At 37.3% G+C, this 24,684-nt stretch overlaps 1 protein-coding gene across 1 annotated transcript; it reads right to left on the reverse strand.

Moving 5' to 3' along the window:
- Positions 1 to 9,350: 9,350 nt before the first annotated feature.
- Positions 9,351 to 23,915, reverse strand: LOC139142534 (uncharacterized). Its single transcript, XM_070712492.1, has 12 exons — positions 23,804 to 23,915; positions 23,200 to 23,425; positions 21,351 to 21,513; positions 20,639 to 20,774; positions 19,212 to 19,306; positions 18,443 to 18,731; positions 17,799 to 17,945; positions 16,519 to 16,731; positions 14,457 to 14,596; positions 13,830 to 14,000; positions 10,956 to 11,011; positions 9,351 to 9,945 (listed from the first exon to the last, which is right to left on the reverse strand). The coding sequence occupies exons 2-12, from the start codon at positions 23,249 to 23,251 to the stop codon at positions 9,788 to 9,790; spliced, it is 1,620 nt and encodes a 539-aa protein (XP_070568593.1). The 5' UTR covers positions 23,252 to 23,425; positions 23,804 to 23,915; the 3' UTR covers positions 9,351 to 9,787.
- Between the last annotated feature and the right edge of the window lie 769 nt (positions 23,916 to 24,684).

The raw sequence follows: 24,684 nt of genomic DNA on the forward strand, positions 1-24,684 counted from the left end.
TCTTGTCTTGACAAGATAGGTTTTTGATAGTGAATATTTTGCTGAGTACAGTGATGATCCCTTTGTGGAAATCTGCCAGGCAACAATATGATTATGGACCGCATCTCTGTGAGATCTGTTGTACAATGCGTGTAAACACTAGAAGACAGCACGTCTCTTGCAAGGGATGGAACAAGCACTGCAGCAGCATATATAGGTACCCAGGGGGAACAAAACCACAAAGCGTGCCAAAAATGATATGATATTGGCTACGGGATGTATGGGAATTTAGAGGTCACTTAATAAGCTTGTTAAAGGAAATTCAAGGTCAAAACAGTGTAATAGAAGCTAATTACTGTCTATTACAAACCTCTTGACAATCAGTTAATCACAATTGACATTTTAATCTTGTTCACAAGAAAGAAAATGCAAAGGATTGATGTATTTGAAATAAGCAATGCTTCTGTAGGTGTGTAATGTGTTAAGTTATCAAAGCAGCATTTTATTGATGACTCAGCATTTTCCAACTTCAGTGATGATAACATTTTCATTGGCTTTGCAGAGCAGAGCATTCTGGGATTGGCATGTGCCAGTCGAGGAGTGAATGGCATAGCGGTTGACTTTGATACATCTGAGAAGAGATTGTAACTGATGCTGGTGGTTTGACCCGCTGTCAACCTCGGGAAAAAAATAACAAAATGTTTCACAAAGTTGTACAGAATTGCTGTCCATCAAATTATGCCGGGTGATAAGTGTTGGTCGCATATCTAACCAGATTCTCTGGATATACAGTAGCTTAGTGTACTTCAAGCAGATTCTTGGTATAACTCCATCTTAACTAAAAGTATCGACAGATTACACAAGTGCAAAAGCAACTGGCACACTCTCTGGTAACACAAAGTTTATATCATTTCTTGTCAAAATAAATGGGATTTTTCTCGAAGGGGGCATGCAAAGCATGAGGGCCGTTATCTTGGCAAGACGCAGACAGCTGCCGCACAGAACAAACAGTATGGGCGGAGATGATGACATATTGACATTTAGGACTTCAAACAGAATAGCTCACATAAAATTGACATCACTCTTCGGTAAAGAGCACATTCTGGTTTCACAGTGTCAAGGACTGATCACAAAATAATTATGTCAACTTTCTAAATTCTGAAAGAAGTTGCTGACAAGAAAACCTGGATTCTCCCTCATGACCTACATGGTGGAGGAACCGTTAAATAAAAATTCTTGGAGCAATAAATTACAGAATTTTTTTAAAAAAGAACAAAAAGTTACATTTGTTATCACAATCAAGGTCACACAGAAAGTAATGAGTACACAATACTCAAAACTGCCAAATTTTAATGACCATTCTAACACAGTGCAAAAGAGCACTGTCTGACACATGATATCCACAAAATATAAAAACAAACATCTTACATTTGAAATCCACTTGTCATCAAGTTTTATGATGTCATGAACTAAAAGGAAATACACTGTGTCATACAATTTTATTTCACTTTTCTCCACGGAGTCGGCCACTTTAACAACCTTGTTTAAATATCCTTTCATGCATCATACAATTTTATTTACTTTTTCCTGTGGACTTGGCCCTTTCCAAGCATGTTTAATTATCAATTTTATCCATGCAGGAAATACGTAAAAATTTTATTGACGAGGCAGTAAACTTTCCAACTTTCTAACACAATAGAGAATTAAATATGGATGTTTAATAAATTTTGCTAAGCAAACAGCAATTTATTATTCATTATTTTAAATTGCCCCAAGTTTTCATGTTTTCAGTTAATTTTAATACTTTTTTAAATTTTTTGCTAATCATAAATTAAATTTAAATGTACATTAATAAGTTTTTTCTGCCTCTTCTCTATTGTGACAGTCACAATTTAACAATGGAAGACAAGCAACTTTAAGGTAGAATGCGCCTCGGGGACAGATATTTGGATTCTCAAACTTTTGCAATTCTTTTCTGATCTACAACTTGTGGGGGTTCATTTTAAAGCTCTAGGTGTGAGAAAAAATTTCATAGTCTTAATTTTTCAAAAATCAAAACTTTTACTGTCCCTCATAGAGCTAACACAGGGATGGCAGCCATTTTGAATTTCAAATATCAGTAAATGTCAGGTAATTTGTTTCTCTAGTACCAAACTTTGCACAGTAACCCCTGATTTTTATTCTTGATTTGGTATGAGAATGGTTGAAAGTTTGAGGAAAGTCTGAGCAAAAGTTAAAGTCCTTCACTTTCGAGGCACACACTACTTTAAATACGTTTTCTCCAAAAGTCGCAATATAGTTATGAATTAATTAAAATTTGAATGAGAACAAATCTTGTCATAAAGGGTTTTGCTTCAGTGTAATGAAACATGAAATCATAATTTTACACCAAGCAGATTGACAACCAATCAGATGTCTTCTTAACGCAAGAATTGACCAATGAGAATGGGTCTTTCTAATGCAGATCACTGGAATGAGCAAAGAAAGTTTTGTGTGCGTGGTCAGTGAACAATGATACAGACTGTTTAACATTAACTATGGATAGTACAGGGCTACAGCCTCCATCCTTGAGAAATACCATGTACAGCAGACTGATGATTGAACAAGAGTAATGTGTAACAGCGGGCAGACTGCTGTCAACCTTGAAGCATTACACACAACAATTTATTACATGCCTCGTATATCGAACGTCGCGCGCCCCATAGGATTCAATGGTAACTCGCCGATGACGTCGCGGGCCGCATAGTCATCACTGGACTGAAAGTGAACCGGAACTATTTTCAACTTGAAAACTTTTGGATGTAAAAGTCTTGAAATTTCATGTTTTGCACAGAAAATCCGGTTTTTGGAAAATTTCGCATAAAAATATTGATAAACCGCATAACAGTAGTTTAAATATATCAATGCGCCATTCTATGATGAAAATCGTTCTATTTTTTACCGTTTTTTCGTCTAAAATGAAAATAAAGCATTTGACTATAATTTGCCAATAAACGTAAATATTTTTGGTGCAAACAGAGTAAGAGAGGCATGTAATAAAAACATTATAGCCCAAACACGGGACTATGTACCCTCGGGGCAGGAGACCATTTGCCCTCCTTACGTCGGGCAAATGGTCACCTACCCTCGGGCACATAGTCCCATGTTTGGGCTATATATATAATATTTCTAGTATCCTCTTGCAGCTAATACATTCAGAACAGGATTTATTTTTCTTGAAATATTTTTTTTTTCAACATTAGATTGGTTTAATTTTTTCTTCTCAATCCTCTAGTTTGTATTTCAGTCTTACAATAGCCCTTTGAGTTCTGTAAGTTTTCCTGCCAAAATTTTACTGCAACATTTTACCAATTTTTATGAATTTTTTCTGCATGTTATTGATAATTTTGGAGCAAATGGACATCACATTTCAATGGCTATAGTTTTTTTACCAAAATTTAGCCAAATTTGAAAAAATTGACGGGGGATATTTTATAAAGGTGACCAAAATTGGCTAAAGCACTCAAAGGGTTAAAACTTGTAAACAGGTGTGGACAAACTTGACTGGGCGTGATGATTGGTTACCATGGAAACCGACTTTTCTTAAATATTTGTTATGACCGAACTGATGCGAGTTTCGTGAGAATGTGTCAAAAGTGTCCCGAACTTTCACCACACCACACAGAAAATCTCCTTCATGACCTGACATGGCAAGGTCATATGCAGGCACAGTTGTGAACATAGGGAGAACAATGCATGACACATTAACATTGTGTAGAATTACAAAGTACTGCGAACCGCTGATCAGATTTCTCCACATCTGATATAAAGGATTCTTTTTTTCATTCCGCCCATTTTTTATGAGATGCCAGCATGATCCAACTGTTTTGTCTCAGTTACTCAGCCGAGGGAAGCTGGAAAGAGTTTGAAGGGGTGAGGGGTTAATTCAGTTTGATCCGGAGTCGATTTACTTGGGCTAGACAATGGGCCTGACTGTGTGAACTGGCATGGTATTATAAATCTCTGTGTGCAGTTCACTCACAAGAGGCATGAAAAACACACACAAAGCTAGTGGTTGTGTGTGGTGCAAATTTATCTTGTGATAACATGACAGGTCTTGTCTGGTCTAACCTCTATAGAGAGTACTTTAACATAGATAATTGGCAAGTAGATGTACAATGTACTCATTTTTTATTTGAATAATCAATTTTTTTTCCCGATGTGTGTCTGAAATAAAAATTACTGAATCAAATATCGGCAGTGTGAAAGGGAACTAGACAGAGGTGGGGGTGGGGAGAGGGTTTAATTTAAGTTCTGATAAGGAATAAAATGAGGTCAAAGTTTGTTGCCAAAAAAAACTCTGGAGTGTCATTTGGGTTTTGTCATTTTAATTGTTTTCTGGTTGTACAAAACAATTGGCATTGTTCTTCCTCTGTTCACAAAATCTAGAAAAATTTTGATTTCAAGTGTGTACCTTTGTCCATATTTGACGACTGTTTTTCTATGTGTTGTCAATGGTGCCAAGATAAGAAATAAAAATATAAAACGTTTGTTATTTTCATTGGAAATCACTATAACTGTGCTCAAAAGTTGTATATATATATATATATATATATATATATATATATATATATATATATATATATATATATATATATATATATATATATATATATATATATATATAATATATACAGATGTCCTTGTGGAAAATTAGTGCTCAATGCAGAAAGCAGAGCGATATAAATAATAACACAAAATGATATTTATATATATATATATATATATATATATATATATATATATATATATATATATATATATATATATATATATATATATATATATATATATATATATATATATATATTATGATCAACCATCACTGACGAAATACTCTAGCCTTTTAAGCTCGGAAAATACTCATACCATATTAAACCTGGCAAAGTTTATTTATTATAGTTTCAAACTAAGGGGTAGCCTTTTAGAGAAAACTTGACTTTGTTCACGTTTATCTCTGTACAATTTCCATTGTAGTTCTTTCACTAGAAGCCCCACTATACTTGTCTGTATATTTATTTTTCAACCTATTGTATGAAAGGCCGGTGGCCTAAGATACTGAATAAATTATCATATCATATATAATATATATATATATATATATATATATATATATATATATATATATATATATATATATATATATATATATATATAAATTATCATATTTTAATATTTTCTGATTTTTTACTACCACTCTGTATGTTAATATTATGTTTACTATTAGCAGAGACATACAAAGGTTGACTGTACTTCAAGACAGACCGTGACAGGAATCTGGGGGCAGCTGTAAAGGCAGGACACATTTCCTATAATACAAATTGCTCAATCGTATACTTTCATAACAGGATATTCCGTCTAACGTTGCAACCACTCTGAAATGGATAGCAGCAATGGGCAGCCTACTTCTGCCTATCAAATCAACTTTTTTCCTGCTCTTCAAAAGACAAAATAAGAAAAATGCGGTAAGAGTTGGCCATGATGGAAACCAAAGGAATGCGAGCGATGGACATAAATCAGGTTTTAATCAGAAACTAGCTATTTTGACCGATGGATTTCTTGACCTAGTTAAACTGGACTAGAGAAATCATACACTGGCAAGCAAGAAGATACATCCATCCGGTTTTTCTGAAGATGTGTACAATTCTACTGTGGATAATTTTAGCTGGAATTTCATCTGTTTGCCGATGGTATGTAAAGTTCATACCAGACATGCTAAATGGTCAAAATGAGGAATTTTTTTGCCTTCTTTTATAGCATTTAGGACCAAAAGGCCCTAAGACCATTTTTTTAGAAACATTTCTTTGATATTTTTGTACTGAAGTTGATAGCTGGTGTCAATTAAGGCTGTGATGGACCATGCCACAGTCTGTTGGAATGAAGTGTTGATTAGCTTTGCAAAACTACCCTGGAGTCAGACAGAAATGAAAAGTTGCCAGTATGTCCTGATTGCTTTCCCCGGGGCAGGAATAGTAGCTTCATCTGGTTATAAACAGCTGTATTCCAATCTTGCAGCCTGTTCAAGCCATCACAGGGGTAGTTCACTTGTCTGTCCTGGCTTTTTTTGAAAGCAAAGGTCTTATCAACAGATTATCTAAACACACTGTACAGAACAGTACACTGTCGTACTGTTAGGTCTGCATTTGCTTTTACCACTAGTGCTGAGAAAATTTGGAAACTGTGAACAATTGGAATTTTAAGATTTGCAATTTAAATTTGTTATATGAAAACTGACTGTGTTTTGGGTTTTTTTTTTTTTTTTTACATTTATGTATCTTCAAACATGTTAACAACGCGAGGTGTCGAAAGAATGTAGAAAACCAGCATAAACACTGAAAAAATTCCTTGTGCACAAGTGTATACTTAGAATATCGCCAGCATTTGCAACACTACATATATTGAATGTAATGGTATTGCCTTAACTTTGTCTACTGGTAGTTGAAACCAATAATTGAATGTAGTCATGCTGGTATCGAGATAACTGAAAATATCATGATGCACTTAACGTTTTTCAATAGTGAGCTTCATCGCCCTTGTCACACATTTATGATGATTGAAGATGTAATAAAAGCAATGGTCAATATTTTTGTTACAATCATGAAATGACAGACATCAATCAATGTGTGAAACATTACAAATTGGTTGCATACTTGTCACCATCAGATCACTGGATCAGTGACTCCCAAGATGCACTTTGGCAAACTACAAGACAAATTTCAGCAGCTTTCAATACAGGAGAAGTGTTTACCGTTTCATTTGGATTTTCCCCCAGGGCACTGAAACTCTGTCTGGGAATAGGGAAGTAAGCTGTGCAGTTTGTCCTTGCAGTGAAGTAATGAAAGAAACAGAAGTGTTTTAGGAAATGCTCACAAGTTACAATATTTGACCTTGCCTGTGCACTTGGGGCTGTTTGCCCTACATCTGTATAAAGTGTGACACAAAATATTATCTTGGGCTTGGTTCTTTGTGAGTTTTCTAGAGAACTTTTTTGCAGATTGACTGATTTAGTATTTTTGAGCTGTATATCAGTCTACAAGTCCGGTATAATGAGTACGCTGCATGATGTTTAAGATGGCCATCAGAGTGCCCCGTACACTACATGTCAAACTGACACACCACTGACTCAGAAAGTTCCTGTTGAGTCAACAAAAATTTTATCCGTTACATGTATATGGCTGCCACAAGGAAATTTAAAGAAATTCTTAGATTTACATTAAGTATTCAGAAACTGGCGAAATCTTCAATGATCGAGATAGCCTAGTATCGTTCAGTCTGTTTGAATTTCAAAAGTGCATAGTTCAAAAAGGTCAAATAAGATAGATACTAGACTAGGCACATTGATCGACTAGCAGTGATGACACAAAGTTTGGTCAACAGGGGTGAACATAATTAACCCTTTGAGTGCCAAAGTCAATTTTTGTCACCTTTAGAAAATATATTCCAGTCAATTTTTTTCAGATTTTTGTCAAAATTTTGATAACAAACTGTAGCCGATGAAATGTGATTTCCCTTTGGTCCAAAATTATAAAAATAATTACAGAAAAGTTCATAAAAATTGGTAAAAATGTTGCAGTAAAATTTTGGTGGGAAAAATTACAGCACTCAAAGGGTTAAGTTAATGACACCAATAACACGATTTGTAAACAAAAGCTTGATATCTTTATGCCAGTGGTTTTGGACATGTTGCATAAAATATTAAGACAGTCTGATTTTTATACCCATTTGTGATGGACCTAAACATTTTGCAAAATGGGAGATATCAGGAGTTGGAAAGAAAACACATTGGTCTTGACCTCATATGGGACTGATATCTGATCTTGACCTCATATGGGACAGATATCTGATCTTGACCTCATATGGGATGAATTTCATCCCTGACCGAGTGCTGATGTAATCATTGTTTTTCGTATGTCTGGAAAATAAATGTAAACCAGGGCTTTACGGGCAGAATCCAGACAGTGGTTAACCACGCATGGAATCTCACCAGACTGGACCAGATGTCCAGGGTAGTGTCCCTCGTAAAATTTGTCCTCCATACTAGAGGAATACTCATAGCTTAGGATTCCATGGTGTGAACATGCAGTCACTGAATCATACCAAAACACACAGTCATAATTTTAGAATTTTTTAGCCATTTTTTAAATTATCTTTATTTCTGTGACGTATCGAGTTATGTTGGTATGAGACCAAAGTGTGAGTACGGTAAGTCTAGAATCTGCTCAGTCATTTTGCAGCTATGCAAAACCCAGGAGCTAAAAAAATACCTGTCTTGGTTCCAGACTAGAAAACTATATCTTTTCTGTGTCTGCATCTGACAAACCTGCATCTGTCCATGTTTTTCCCCGTCATTGCTAATAATGTCTGTCTGTTTATCTGACTCATCCAAAACACAAGACACATGAACGAATGCTAGATCTCCCCTAGGTGCTCGACTCTGGCTAATATTTCCATCGCACATACTTTTGATTTGACTCGATACATGCACTAAAATCTAACTCACTATCTCTGGTGATGTCAAATATGTCCAAAAAAAGTCAACTTTGCTCTCAGTCAATCCGATACGTCCTCACAAAATGTAAATAAAACACACTGGAATATCAAAACCACTGCGTCAAACTGGCAATATCTCGCCGTGTTTTCCAACGCAGAAAATATGATACTTTCGTTGATTAGGTCGGTGTGCGCTCAAACTGCCGTGAAAATATTTTCAGTGACCGCAGAGTGAAAGCCTAGACATTTGAAAGCATAATTTCAATCACTGTGTTTATTGAACTGAAATGATTTGACAGTTCTTGACACACTGTGGACACCAAGGTAAGAATGCTGGAATGTGACATGGTGTCATTTTTAAGACTCAGTTTGAGATCAAGTTACGTGAAACCTGTGTCCTTATGAAGAGAGAATTTTCTCGAAGGTGAAAGGACCCCTTTCAGTCGAAAATTTATAGTTTTCATGAAAATGCTGCAAAATTCAATGGCTTGTGTGCTTTTATTGTAAGACCTGAAAACAATCAGGCTTTGGATGGACATGGCAATATTTCGACAAAATCTAAATTTATATACCACAAAATTGATGGCAAGTATTATATGCAGAATGGTGAAAACAAATACTTGAAATATAAGAGAAACAAAACATACTCGGATAGACTGAACCTCCTTATATCTACCATACCTGAATACTGTTCCTGCGTACCTCAAAATAGAAAACAGGGCCAGGGGTCATCCATCCTTACATTGGGTATTTTCTAAAGTTCACAGTTCAAAGTTCATATATTTGAATTCCCTCTTACATATTTGGAATAACCTTTCACAGACAAGACACGAGAATGATAATTTAGATATACAGAATATAATATTGTTTATTCTTACATAATGTCCAATCGAATAAAAAAAATATTCACTCGTAAAATCAATAAGACGGAATGGAATTTGGGGAATGTTCTTTTGAAGTTCCGGACTGATCTTCCAAGGTTAGAAAGTTGTACTTCACTAAGCCGAAAAACACGAAGCATCTCAGAGATGACGATGTCAGTGACGGTCGTAAATCAAGCCCCGGAGAATGCAAAAAATTCATGATTAGATGCGATACGGCATACTTTCCTTCCATGGAGAGATAGCATAATATTACATCAGGACGGAATCCTTTTTTTTTGGCAAACATCTCTCGGTGTACTTGTCCTCAATTTTTTCAATGCAAGCACATTACAATCATCTCAGGTTGCACAGAAACTGCCAACCATTATGGCCGAGCAGGGTGCTTTTACCAACACTTATCTGATTGCGCCTAGTGGGGTGACGGGCGTTGGCCGACCTGTTGGCGAATTGAGAGTCGTCACACGTGATGGCGAGGGCGCCGTTGGGGTCATTTCACCAGTTACAGTAATTTCATACGGGTCACTCTTGCCTGCATAGATTTTGACCTTGTCCTCTGAAAACAAAGCAGAATAAATATTTGGAATGTTAATTATGAGTTATGAAATAGCATGAGTTTTTTCGTTCTGCTTGGAGAATGCACATTACTTTAATAGAACTTGAACTTGTCATCATTTTACAGTTCTATTTTTACATCCATTTGGTAGTTGATAAACAAAATAATCCCCCTCCCCTCCACCCCACTAAAAAAAATTTACTGATTTTTTATATATGTAATATAGAAATGTTTGATTGCCAAAGCGTCACACTTGTGTCACTTACGAAGCACAGAAATATGATTATTTCATAGAGAACTCCCCTAAACAAAGTGTTCTGACCGATACACACTAATGAAAACAATGTGGTTTCTACCACAACGTTATAGTCTTAGGGATGTATGATCTTGCACTGTACTATGAAACCTCTTGCAACTTTGAGTATTTTATTCTTAGCAGCAGTCCTGTATGTCAATCCCTCTTATGCCCTATTAGTTGCTTTATCCAAGACCCCACTTCACCCTATATTGTATACCCTCTTTTTGGGATATTTTTGTAGCATGAGAAAACCTTTGATAATTTGGACTGAAAATTAAATTTTCAATAAAGTAATTTCTTAATATAATTCCTTCACAGAAGAGAGACAGCACATTTTTACAGTGGTATTTTGATCCTATGAAGTCATGTGACCAGGATGGCAGCTTTAAGTTTTTTGAATGTGAGCACAATATTTCAAAAAGGAATTTATGGAATGCACTTCAAATTGTCTCTAAATATGCACATGGGGCACTTTCCGACAAGCCAAAAATAATATTAAAGGAACTGACAATTTCAAAGCTGACTTTTCAGTTCACTTTGTTAAAAGTTTTCTGATGTGACAAAAATCACTAATTATAGTGTACATCACAATAAGAAGTGCAAAAGAGTCTGTCAGAAGATACTATGGTGAATTACCGGTACGTTCCAACAGAGTTGCAGTTTAATTTTCACATTTATTTTAAAAGCCATGTATAACAGAATTCATACTCACGGGCACTTTGTTCAGAGTTTGCGCTGGTTGCGACTTCTTTCCATGATGAAAGATAACTGAAAGAGGAACAAAATCCTGCTATAACAAACTGTACCACCGAAACAATGACTTTTAACCCCTTTCACCACAATGGTTTGTCCCAAACCCATAGTCATCAACCGTGAGAGTGGACCTGTTTACTGGAAATTGGGGTGAACAGGTTATAGATTGTATCTCTTTCCTGGAAGAGGAAATAAAATGTTAATTCAAATATGAAAAAGCAATTTGTTCACTGATGAAATGGTACAAGTTGCCATTCTTCAAGAGCAATTATACTGTAAAAGATTTATTCAAAGATGTTAATTTGTTAAAGTCAAATGCCTTTCTCAGTATTTTGTCTATGCTAACGTGAATGCCTGACAATCTATCAACCCACGTTTGAAACTTCATTGCACTTTCCATAAATCATGAAGGATATAAATAGACAGCATTTATTACCAGAAAACGAATAAATGATGGTTTTAATTTTCCACTGCATTCTAAATTTGCTCCTGCACAAGCTGATGTTACTAAAATTACAACTCTGACAGCAGTACAAGGGTTATAGGTTGACAGAACCATATATCATAAGTCCCTGTGTTCCGATCTAAAAATACAAGGACAACTGGAACTGCACAAATGGTGACCTCCCAAGTACCAAAATAAATTTAATTCTAATTTTAATGATTCCTTCCAAATTTAAGATCAGCGCCTATCCTTGGTGTAGTTAGAGAGGAATGAGCGTGTGGATAATCTCAATGTTTGAGTGCAAGGTCAATGACCTTCACAGTTGTCGCTGGCCTTTCTCCATCTTGCACTAATGGGTTTGAATTGAAGGCTAATATATGGTGTATAAACACTAGATGATTACCAGGAACTACAAAACAGTGCCTTATCTCTTTTTGAAAAAAAACACTAAGGGTTATGATCATCCATGGGAGTTTGTACCCTTGCAATCTCAGCTGTTGGGATTTTTTACATAAAGTACTATGACTGTTAAATTTTGATGTTGCCATGGTAACAGGAAATAAAACTTCTTGTAGGTGGTGCCTTCACAGTCTTGACGACTCCCCCTGAACTCTAAATTGAAAATTTGCGAGCTACATTTCTGAAACTGATAGCGGCAAAATATGATTCGAGAAACAGAAACTGTTATGCCACTGTGATCTCGTAAAAAAAAAAACAGAGTTTGGATAGTTCTGGGGGGAAAGTGAGCTGTACCAAAAATGGTGAAAGTGGATGTAAAACATGGAAATTTTTCAATTTCCTTTCTTCTTGAAGAATGTTTCAAATATTAGTCATCTGAATGAATTCCATCTGAAATAAAAACCCCTTTCCTGCCCGAGTTATGGCAGAAAAGGTCATTTGATAATACAAAAAGTGGTTGACATGAATTCAAATCTCACATGATATTTGTGAACCGCACTTTTTGTTTGTGCCAGACATTTCTCAAGTCTACTGCTGCTGCATTCATGAAGTTTTTCTGATCAGAAAAATTTTGCTCATCCCTGGTTGACTGGCCTAGGATGAACTGTCTAGGACGTTCAGAATTTTCTAGTCTCGGTACATGGGAAATTAGATTTTCTGAGAGTTTCTTGCAAAGCTATTCAGCACATTCTAATCGTAGGATGGATTCATGGCCGCTTGCCAGGCCGTCTCTGTGTGCACACTGTCACATAATCTGGTAATGGGAAAGGTCAAATCTCTGTTTGACCTCTGGTACCGGACATCTGCAAGACAGACTCTTGACTCGCCTCACTGGAGGAACTAAACCGTAAACAGAGGGTGCATTGGACCTTCCCTGTGATGGAATTACAGTTCATGAAACTTTATGATCCGACATTTGATAAACTCGCTCCCTTGTCCTCAATTCTGCCTTTCAGCTGTGCGATGGTGAAAATAAACACTGTAATGACGTCATCTGGCCACTACAGGTCAATACCGGTGATTCTGTTGCCAGGAAACAAGCTACACACCATGAAAGGGAAAATTTAAGGCGATCTGTGTTTTCTGCTGGGACCCCTGTCGACATCATTTGTAGCCAAGTTAAATATAGAATGCAAAATATGATGTTATTCTGAGTTCTGTCCATGGAGGTATTTTTATCAAGAAAGGGCGTAACCCCTCTGTACAATGAGGGTAGAGACATACTCAAACTGAATTCGGTTAGAATGAGATGCTCATCCGTATATCGCAAAACTCAGCTTTTCGGTGAGACTGAAGAATCCTGGACCCACACTGGGAAATTTTACAAATTAAAACCATCCTAGGTGGTCCAGTTGCTTAAAATAGGTGCAAGGAGGTCCCCTAAGAAAACCCCCAGTGTTTTGATGATGAAGAATATGCCCTGGCAATGTTCTTTACAGGCACAATGAGCTTTACACAGAGCTGGCATGGGCCTAGAACAGACAAGGAGACCCCATGCCGTGAAGGGGAACCAAGACGTACAATAACATTTCACAAATGAAGTTGTGAACATGATATGTTTTCTTTTTGACGGGAACACCACAAGTGAACTTCAACATTCATTTACGGTCTTAAAATAGCACCATTACACATCTGAACAGCATACGGATGATAATGCGCCTTTTCACACCAAAAAAAGATTTGAAACATTATATTTTGCCCACTGTGAGAAACAGATTGAGCACTCACTGAAAACAGACTACATCTTGTGTATTCCATTAGGAAAGATTGATGGGGGCTGGATGTCATTTTAAAATCTCCAGCTTGACTCCAAAGTAACTGGACACTCAATACAGAGATTTCAAAATCAATTATATCCTGGCAGACATATGGTACAAATTTGTTTTTGCATAAGCAACCTGGGAACGTGAGGCAACTCTGAGTACTCACTCATCAAAGTTGAGAGCATTGGTCCAGTCCAGTAACTCATCAACTTCCCACTCTTCCAGGGCTTCGGGACCCTCTGCTTCCACGGTTTCCACCATCCCCTGTGCAGCGCCCTCTATCAGGGCTATGGTCTCTTTGTCATTGCTTCGGGCTTTCAACATGCCCTCTCGATACCTGTGATAAAGCAATATGAGATTTGAAACTTTAAAGGTGAAAGAAAACAACCAAAAAAAATCGCATAATTACGATTTTGCATATCTGAAGGAAACAAGTGGTAGCCACCTCACTTTTTGCTTTTTCACTGCAATTTTTGATTATCTACTAATACTACTAATCATTTGTCTGATTTTGCCAAATTTTATCAAAAATATTAAATATTGTGTATGCATGACATTTTTAGGTTTGATTTGATAAAAAAATTAGAAAGTCATTTGCGAATTTATACAAATCAAAATTTTTTGAAGTCTTCAGTAAAGAAGGAAAGATTTTTTACTGGTGGGGGAACCACACAAACAAGGACAGAAACACTCACAGTTACACAGCATTGGAATTTGACTCTACACTTATATGTATTTGCTAGAATACATATAGAGTATATGAGATGGAACGATGACCAAAAGAAAGACTTACATCTTCTGCATCCATTGAACTTTCCTCTGCTTTCGCTTCTTCTCCACATCTTGTCGCCTCTTGAGCTTGTCGTGATGGAAAACCTGTTTTCTGTGTGAGCTCTCCCAAGTGATGGGATCTTGGTCGATCCTCTGTAGCAGCTGGTGGGGTGAAATTGATACAAAGTGACAAGTGTGAATGCGGTGGAGATGCGAGTCCTAATCACAGACGTAGGTTTGTTACTAAATATAGCATCATGTGCGTAACATTGGTTACTGCGAACAAAACTGTTGACAGAGTTTACAGGGGTTTGCCTTAAACCGTTGGCAATGCAGGAACTACATGTAGACACTGTCTAAATTGAGGAGTTGCCAATACTGTCGGGTGTAAATGTCTAGTGGTATTATAACAGTCGATCATAGAGAAATTGACTCTGGGAAAGTTGATTGTCTGGACGGAGGCCAGTCGTTGTTGAAACAGCATCACTAGATCCGCACAAACGTTTGCAAATTATGCATTCTGGACAGTTAGAGTGATGTCTGTGAGGTGTTGTTTTGACTATGCGTTACCTCCTTCCAGATAATGTTTCAATTTTTGCAGAGTTAATTTATTAGCAGTCGACTGTTATTACTGCCTAGATGATAATTATGTCTGACACAGTTGGCAACTCCTCAATTTAGCCAGTACCGGTATGTCTAGTTCTTCTACAGCCAATGGTTCAAGGCAAACCACTGCATCTTTGTAAATGGATGTTTATTACCAGTACCATAACTTGTGGTTCCATTTTTTGACATTGGCCATTATACTGGTAGTCTAAATCATAGAGTTGGTGGCAACAAAGTACCGCTTTCACCCTACTAATTGTTGTAATTTCTGAAGATCTTGTAAAAAATTGTGGACGCATACTTATTTTTGAATATTAACAAAGGAACCGAGACATTATTTGGAATCAGCACAACATGGTATATGGTTTTAGGAGACAATCTTAAGTACACGAAAGATGTGGCAATCACATAACCTATATTTCATTATTTGAAACTGATTAACCCTTTGAGAGCTGCAATATTTCCGACCAAAATTTTGGTGCAACATTTTATCAATTTGTACCAATTTATCTGCATTTTTTTTATAATTTTGTACCATGTAGACATCACATTTCATTGCATAGAGTTTTTTATCAAAATTTTGGCAAAAATCTGAAAAATTGATGGGTAATATTTTGTAAAGGCGACAAAAACTTTGGCGCTCATATATATATATATATATATATATATATATATATATATATATATATATATATATATATATAAGGCGACAAAAAACTTTGGCGCTCAATATATGTATATATATATATATATATATATATATATATATATATATATATATATATATATATATATATATATATATATATTATATATATATATATATATATAATATATATATATTTTTTTTTTTTTTTTTTTTTTTTTTTTTTGAGGGAGAAGGAGGGTGAATGACCAATGTAGTATTAATGTTGCATTTCCGATTAATATATCAGTTGACCAGCCATCAAGTCCTCAAGCCATCATGCAAGCTTTTGGGCAAGATCTCAAAAATTGCCTTTGGTAAATTCTCTTTTCTTCTTTTGAATATCAATCAGTGAGGTAGGATATTCCTCAGGGACAGACATTTAGACTTTAAAACTTTCACAATTCTTTTCGGATCTAACACTAGTGGGTGCTCATTTTAAAGCTCTTGGGAGTGAGAAAAGTTTTAACCATCTTAGTTTTTTGAAAATCATAAATTTTATTTTTTCCCATAGAGTTAACACAGGGATGGCGGCCATTTTGAATTTCAAATATCGGTAATTGATAGGTAATTTGTTTCTCTAGTATCAAACTTTGCATAGTGACCCCTGATTGTTATTCTTGATTTGGTAAGAGGACGGTTCAAAGTTTTGTTGAGGAAAGTTTGAGCAAAGTTAATAAGTCTTTCACTTTCAAAGCACATACATGTACTACCTTAACTCGACACACCTGGTGATGTCATTCCAAATCCTGAAATCTGGGGGTAAAAGATACACAGTGAAAACTTTGCTTACTCTGTCTGAGACAAGTCTCCACCCATTGTTGTCAGTTCTCTCGTACCAACCAATCTTACGAGATGATTTGTTCCTGCCCGTTTTGTTGTGCATGTCTTTAGCCGCCTTGCGCTTGGCTTCTGGTCGCGTGTAGTCCTTGGGACTATTCGCACACATGTCTTCGATCGGTCTGTGAGTGAAGATCTTGTAGTATATATTTGGTGGAAACCTCTCCTGAAGATAATGGAATAAAAGTTGTTTTATTAGAAAGGTAGAACGCACCTCGGGGACAGACATTCGGACTCTCAAACTTTTACAATTCTCTTCTGATATACCACATGTGGGGTTCATTTTAAAGCTCTTGGTGAAAGAAACCTTTTTATCGGCTTAGTTTTTTCGAAATTCGAAATTTTTATTTTTCTCCATAGAGTTAACACAGGGATGGCGGCCATTTTGAATTTCTAATATCGGTAAATCTTGGGTACTCTAACGGTAATTTGTTTCTCTAGTACCAAAATTTGCATGGTGACCCCCTATTTTTATTCTTGATTTTGAAAGAAAATGATTGAAAGAACCCTTGAGGAAAGTTAGAGCAAAAGTTTAAGTCTTTCACTTTCGAGGTGCATACTAACTTAAAAGGTTAACAACATAGATCAGCTGCACTGCTGCAGGTTTTACCGAATCTATATGTGCATACAGAGAATAAAAACAGTATTCCCTCAATAAAAGTACAGGCATGACAAGGAACACTCCTTTACTGAAATACACCTACTATTGGCTGAGTGGAACACTTTGATTGTCTGCAAAGAACAATAATTTAGGTCTTGTTGATTGTACCAATGACATAGCTTGTCAGTAATGACAAACAGCTTGTTTTTATGAGTTTAGTTTTCTTTATGCACTAAGCATGAGTGGAATGTACGAACCGTTGATATATTTATCAGTCATGAATTTTTGACAAATTTTAAGGGAATATTCACTTGAAAATAACTTTATCCAGTTCTCACAGTCCCATTTTTGTTGTGTTTCCTGATTTAATAATATGTTGGGACTTCAATGTACAAACTTGATATACCAAGATACAGAAGTTATGCTCAATAAGTATGTGAAAGGAGATCGTTTCCTGCCTATGTGTATATTGAAAATGCAAATCGCGGAAAGTAAATCGTTTCTGAATAATCCTAGTTAGGTCTTGAAAATATGATGTTGAGGAGAGATTTCCAGGTTTACAGCTTATAAGGCTACAAGAGAACAATTCTGAAGGTTCTGGAACTCTGACACAAATGGGATTTTTTTCTTACCCCGGCCAGCCGGAATCGGATATGGACCCCTGCCGCTGCATCAAGTAGTTGGGCCTCCTTTGGGTTGATACAGCGCAACATCATGGATGGGTTTCCACGGTTACGGAAGTTAATAAGGTCTCTGTAGTACCTGTACACTTGAATATCCTAGAATAGAATAGAGATAAATTCAGTAATTTCTCAATAGGATTCAAACTTACAACATGAGGAAAATATAGTCTTTGGAACATGCACACAGAATTGAGGGAAGTGCTACTATTAATAGTATAACTGTAATGCAAATGATGATTATTATTAGTGTATAGGTAAATCTTTCAAATACTAGTATACCAATTTATTGTAGGTTGTCTTGATAGCTTTAATTCCTTTTAAGTGGTAGTTTAGGTATCATGTGCCTCAAATGTGAAAGACTTGCTAAAACTACCCTTCATGAAACTTTTCACAATTCTCTTTGAAATCAAGAATAAACCAGGAGTTGGCAGACAGTGCAATTTTTTGCCAGACTTTGCAACTTTTTTCCTTTTTCACATAAATATTTTTCACTAAAATGGCATGGCTGCATCAACAGTTTTTCACAATGTTGCTATGCAGATTTTATTCCAATAATGACCATCGCTGCCAAAATCTGATGGTTGATCCCTTACAATATGTCTCCTCCATGCTCTCTGTATGATGACTGCAGCTTCTAGTCTATCTGGTGGCTCTGTCCGTGGTTTTCTCAAACCTGTCGACTGTTTGGAGACGGGTTCAGACACGGCAGTTGAGCCTTGACGAGATGCCATCATTGGCTGACTGGCAATTCTTACAGACTTTCCACTGCCTGTGTATGGGCCTGATCGGATCGAGGACTTGGAACCCGGCGGTCTTTTCAACCTTGTGTGCTTGACTCGGTTCCACCAGTTCTGAATGTAGTTTGCACAGAACTCTTCAAACCTGTGAAGAGACGATAGAAAGATTTCATATCACAAAGAACGAAAGACTTGTCCCATGAATGCGAGTGAAAAAACTTTACATTCGATAGTCACTAATCTGCCATTTTCAATTTGACCAAAATACGAAATTTATGGATATATTTTTTTTCCACTGGCTATAAAAACAAATGTATACTTTTCAATTGCACTACCATATAGCAGTAGTGTAGGTTTTTTTTCACAATTCAGAATCGAGCTTCTTCTGAGAAACAGGACAAAGATTATGACTATTGCATGTGGTAATCATTACTGTTAATGGAGTAAAGATGAGACATCGTGTCACAGAGGTAGCAAACGCAGAGCTGACAATATACAGCAAAATACATGTACACAGTACACACAGACAAGATCAGCATGCTTTGTATGTCCTATTCAAGTACATGTACGTGGAGAACACATGTTCCCGTACAAATTGAAAGAATGAAAATGTGTTTACACTTACGAGACCACATCAGTTTCTCCAGCCTTTTCTTTGGTTTCACAATATCTTCTATAGTACATTTGCAAGTTTGACTTTCGTGCACCAGTTCTAGACCTCTGAAATAAAAATAATTGTAACGTCTTGAAAATTTTGCAAACTATTGACTCATTTTTGCCATGTTCCAGTAAAAGCATCCACACGGGCAGACTCCATATATGAATATGTAATGCCCCATTCAAAACAGAGCCTGCCAATGTTTTTAAGTGGTAGTTCTAAATACTAGGTTCTCAAATAAGGACTTGCTGGCATTGGCTACTACGTCAGAGAAGAAAAAACAAATTGTTCCTTGGATGTTTTTGGCAAAGCTACAAAGACAGGGAGTGAAATTTTTATTTTCATTTTTTTAGAACAAGCAATTCTGACAGACTTGACACTGCCTGTGTGTGGGCCTGATAGAATTTCTCTCACTAGTTACATTGCTACTGACGACTTGGAGTCTTGGCATTGCGTATACAGGCAGTGTTGACGGAACTAAGTCTGAACACAACTATGATGCCCTTAAAGCTGCAATACGGAAGTATCCATGCATACATGTATTTGCCACAATTTCAAAAAAAATATCGATCAAAATTGGTAAAAGTAAAAGCGGCGATTCCAAGGAACAATTTAATTATTCTTCCTGGCCTTACATTACTGAACTCCTTTTTTGACATATGAGGGTTGTGTCCAGTTGATTAATTTCTTTAGAGCTAAAAGCTGATGCAAGACCTGCCCCTTTAACACATGACTTAAACCTCTTATCCTCACATGTGTTTTCTGGAAGATATGGCCAGCCAGTGAAATGAAACAACTGGGTTCAACTAAAATATATGGACTAGGTGGCGAAGATGAAGGGTTGAAGCATAGGCAGTAGACTATGGCCTATGATTGAAGATAGCAACTTTCCCCAACCACCACATTACACCCTGTGAGACCTACACAAATTCTGGTCATGGCGAAAAGAGGAAGACTGTTGACTCAAAGAAAGCATTAACTTCTAGACTACCGCAATGTGGTAAAATTGATATACCAAACAAACTGTGAACACATATACAGTGTTCTCCATGGATAAAAAAATAAGGGGATGGTGAATTTGCATATGATTTGCATATAATTTACATGAAACCCACTGACTCTTTAATTGGAATTTTTCAGTGCTCATTCCTCATACAGTAAATCATTGTACCATCGGAAATATCGGGCATTCAAGAAAGTCATGGGGTTAACCCTTTCACCACAATGGTTTGGCCCAAACTCAATGTTATCAAGGGTGATCATGGACCTTTTTACAGGGAATCGGTGTACATGGCTAAAGGAACAGTAGATTCTTTCAGAAGGTATCAAATGAATAGGTAATGTTGATGTGTGGGTTTATAATCTTTGAGGTATGTATGTGTGAAAGTACTCACCGTTGGTGAATGGCCTTCTTTAACAGGTGAGGTGGATGGTGTTTTGTCATATTTTTGCTGACTTATCTTGACTTGGCTGAACGTTGGATTCGCTTGACGGCTCACTCGAGGATTAACAATTGCAAACACCCTACATCTGTTGAACAGAATATTAGAATACCATTTCAACAAATGAAAAAACAGAAAGTAGGATTTTAAGTATGCAGTGATTCCTTAAGCAGCGTAAATATGCTTTTTACTGAAGATTACGACTTTGAACATGGTTTGGTACATTGAACCACCATGGTTTGCCCAAAAGCTAATCATTTTTTTAGATGAGTAAGGACCTCTCTGAAGGGCAGTGTTGACGGTACAGTTTGTGTTAAATCACTTCAGACATGATCACATCAGAAGATTCTGTGATTGTCTTTCCTAAATTTTCTCATTTGCCTAAGATGCTTTCACAAGTTTTTGCAACTTCAACACTCATTTAGACTTCCTATGGGTGGTCAGCTGCAAAACTTGAGAAATTGAGTTGATTTTTCCTATGGTACAGTGAATTGTAGATATAGTCCCTGCTTAGCTTTAATTTCACCAAAGTTACGTTTATCCATCACAAGGGAAACCTCTCAGAACTGTTGAAAATCCTTTCTATCCACAAATACTTTTTTATGCAACAGAAAGAACACCATCTAATGCTGCCTGTGCAAAAAGATAACTATCAAAATCCTACCTTGCCCAATACCCTCTCCAGATTCTCTGTACCTCGATTGCAGCTGCACTCCTCTTCTCCGAACTGCCGCCACTCTGTTGAATGAGGGTTCTCCGCAGCGATTTGGGTGCAGCGGCTAATTTGGAATCACGCAGACTTGTGTCCTCACTGCCAGTTTGCGACGCTGATGAGGGAATAAAAAAATTTCACAAAATTCAATGTCAGTATCAGCAACTCAAGAGCATGCAAAATACTAGTCAGTCACCAATAGTCATTATCACCACTGCATACTGTTCAGATAATTGAAAAGTAACATGTTTATGATTATCATTTTCATATAACATGGATTTATCCTAATCCTAACAACACTTAACAATGGTGTCTCTGGTTGTCCTGATATCTGTACTGTACATTATCAGTATAATTTGAATGGCTCAGTTGTTTCACATTTGATAGCAGTTTCATCGTTTTGTTAAAGGTTGGGGAATATTGGGAATTTCAAACCCTGATAACATTTCTGCTGTCCCCTATTAATCTGGTTGCATTCATTTACCAAGGGCAATCCCAGTAACATTTACCCGCTTACCATCCACAACAGAAACACTGAGTTTTCTCAAGTAATATTTTTGAGTTTGTTTCAGTATGGCTGATATACAAAATTCAACCACATTTAGTTCTCCTGTTGGACCAACACAAGACATGGGTAATTCTTGAAGGGTTCTCGTATATTACATTTGTATCTCCGAACAACCTGTTGCTTTCTGCTTCGCATGCTTATTTTATGCTCAGTGAAGACAAGAGTGTAAATTTTACATTTGCTTCTGTATAAGTCATTAAAAATTGTCTAATGGTCATTCCATCTGTACCATGTCTTCAATCATGATATCATAATGAACATAAAAGTCAGTCGTGTATGGTGACATAGCACTGCAGTCATACCTGGACATTCTATTTCTATATCTGTTGTGTGCCCAGCAATATTTTTGAATACTGAAAGTAATGTGGAAGAGAAGGGATCACAGTCTGACTTGCCTTACTATTGACCAACAATAATAGCAATGTAATTGTCCCCGTGGAGTCTGCATGGCAGGGCTGTGTGTTGTTACCAGCTGTGCCGCCTAGCACATGAGGTTGGAAGCACAGTTGGTAATATTATAATACACAGCCCTGCCATGCAAAGATACTCTCCGTCTTTGCTCTGTGGACAGTACATCCATAAGGGTCCAGACACTTCGTACAGGAAACCATGTCGCCCCACACAACTCCCTCCCAAAACCATTTCGTACCAAAACCACCTCACCCAAAGAACCTCCTTGTACTAAAACCACATTGCCACAAATATAATATCATCACACTTCTAACTCATCCTATAACGGCAATGTATCATAGTGCCGTTTTTCACACGCGAGTTGGAAGCATTACTGTTTCATGACATTTTGACTGCCATGAACCATTTATTCTCGCACAAAACCATAAATGGTTGAGTGAGAAAAAAGCAGCAAACTTCTTAAAGCTACAACTGCTGCCTTGCACAGAATTACGTTATATGTCATTTTATCAAAGTGTGTACACTTTCAATACCTCAATCCTGGGATGATAGATAAGTGTTGAAATCATCGAGGGCAGTGGTTGCTTATTTTCAGCTTTACTGGTTGAACTGTCATTATTTTGGGGACAAAATGGTTTTGGGTAATGTGACTCCTGCTGGGAAGAGTTTTTTTGTACGAGGTTGTTTTGGTGCAAGGTGGTTTTGGAAATGGTATGAGATGAGATGGCATGGTGCAAAGTGTCTAGAAACCCATCCATGCATATATGTGCTGTCCTTTTTTTTAGCTCCATGCTGTCATGTAAACGACACTGGTTTCATTACCTGGAAACTCGACAGAGTCCAGTATCTTCTGTGCTTCTTTTTTCGAAAGCATGGTGACTCGGTTTAGTGTAAGTTTCTAAACAATCATGGTCGGCGAGACAATCTCCAGATTAATAACGGGCAGTCTGTTCAGTAAACAGCGTTCGCCTAAGCACAGGCAACTCCCTCGGACGAAAAGCTAAGGTAGAGTCAGCACGCTTAGCACCATGGTGCACAGACAGAGTACCTGTGGAAAACAAACGAAAGATTTATCACTTAAAAACGGTAGAGCTAACTGCCAAATTGTGTGAGGACCAGAACACGTAAAACACAGTAGAAGCGCGCTTTTTTCAACTGTCTACGCATTTTTCCCAGACTTGCAGCCACACATAATGTGTGACTTTTACATGGTAGGTACAATCGCCTGCATATTCTCATCCGCAGTCCTTTGCTTCGCCCGGCGATAGCACCAGTACTGCTGCACTGACACTCTTGTTTCCAAGGTAAACAACTACCGACTATCCGTAACATTGCACCTGTAATAATAGGTCTAGAGAATGACTTTGGTCTTCAGATCCGTTTAAAAGGTAAAATGTTACCCCTGCACAGTAATAAGATTACTGACCTTGGTGAAAGGGGTCTCAAAACGCCAGAATCGTCACGGAATGTACCCACTTCCACTACATTGACTGACATGTATTCCAGCGGCGTTTCGGTTCTGAACAGCGCCACCGTATGACGTCACAAGACATAACTGCGCATGTCACCGCTCTTTCCGAAGACTTGTACGGCCGGCTGCCCAGACTGTTGCACAAACATTTGCTCACGGTGCTGAATCATATGATGTCCAGCGGTCTGGTTGTTGGCTTGCTTAGCAGAGAAGAGACGGTACGGGTAGCAACTTGAAATACTGTAAGATAGGAAGCGCCACACTGCATTGCTGCAGTGTCGTAGCGCCGCAACTCCCCTTGAACTTGAAGACTTGTTTGTGTGGGGGAGTCTTCAAGGGGAGGGGAGTTGCGGGGCAACGAAACTGCAGCAACACACTACACTGAAAACTGAAGGATTTTCCCATTTCAAGTGAATAAGTCCACACTCCCCATTGGCGGCAACGGGTTTGGGCCAAACTATGCCGGTGAAATGGTTATAGGCCTACTTTCTCTCATGGAAAATTAAAAGCTTTCTCTTTCACACCATAAAGATTAAGAGGGACGAAGGTGAAACATAGAAACGTTACTAGTTAAGGGAGCCATCATTAATTACGGCCTGGGGGTCGGAGGAATGTAAGGGGGTCACTCAAAATATTGAAAACTTCAAAGGGGGTTGCTCAAAATGTGGAGAGGAAGAAGGGGGTCACTCAATTTTTTGTGCGAAATAAATTGAAACACCTCAGATTGCACCATTGCACACATCGATTTCTCAAAATTTTCAATGCGAGAGGGGGGACATTCCCCTCTCGTGCTCTCCCCCTTGGGGTATTCTAACAGTTTTATTAGTAAAACGGAA

The sequence above is a fragment of the Ptychodera flava genome, chromosome 10 (assembly GCF_041260155.1).
Source record: "Ptychodera flava strain L36383 chromosome 10, AS_Pfla_20210202, whole genome shotgun sequence".
In the NCBI taxonomy this organism is placed as follows: Eukaryota; Metazoa; Hemichordata; class Enteropneusta; family Ptychoderidae; genus Ptychodera; species Ptychodera flava.

What these genes read in the sequence shown, in the direction of transcription:
- LOC139142534 (XM_070712492.1), bottom strand. Translation starts at nt 23,251, where the DNA reads ATGCTTTCGAAAAAAGAAGCACAGAAGATACTGGACTCTGTCGAGTTT. An exon ending in GGAGAAACTGATGTGGTCTC is followed by an intron (nt 18,732 to 19,211) that starts GTAAGTGTAAAC and finishes GTCTCTTCACAG; the next exon opens with GTTTGAAGAGTTCTGTGCAA. An exon ending in AATGCTCTCAACTTTGATGA is followed by an intron (nt 11,012 to 13,829) that starts GTGAGTACTCAG and finishes TTCCTCTTTCAG; the next exon opens with TTATCTTTCATCATGGAAAG.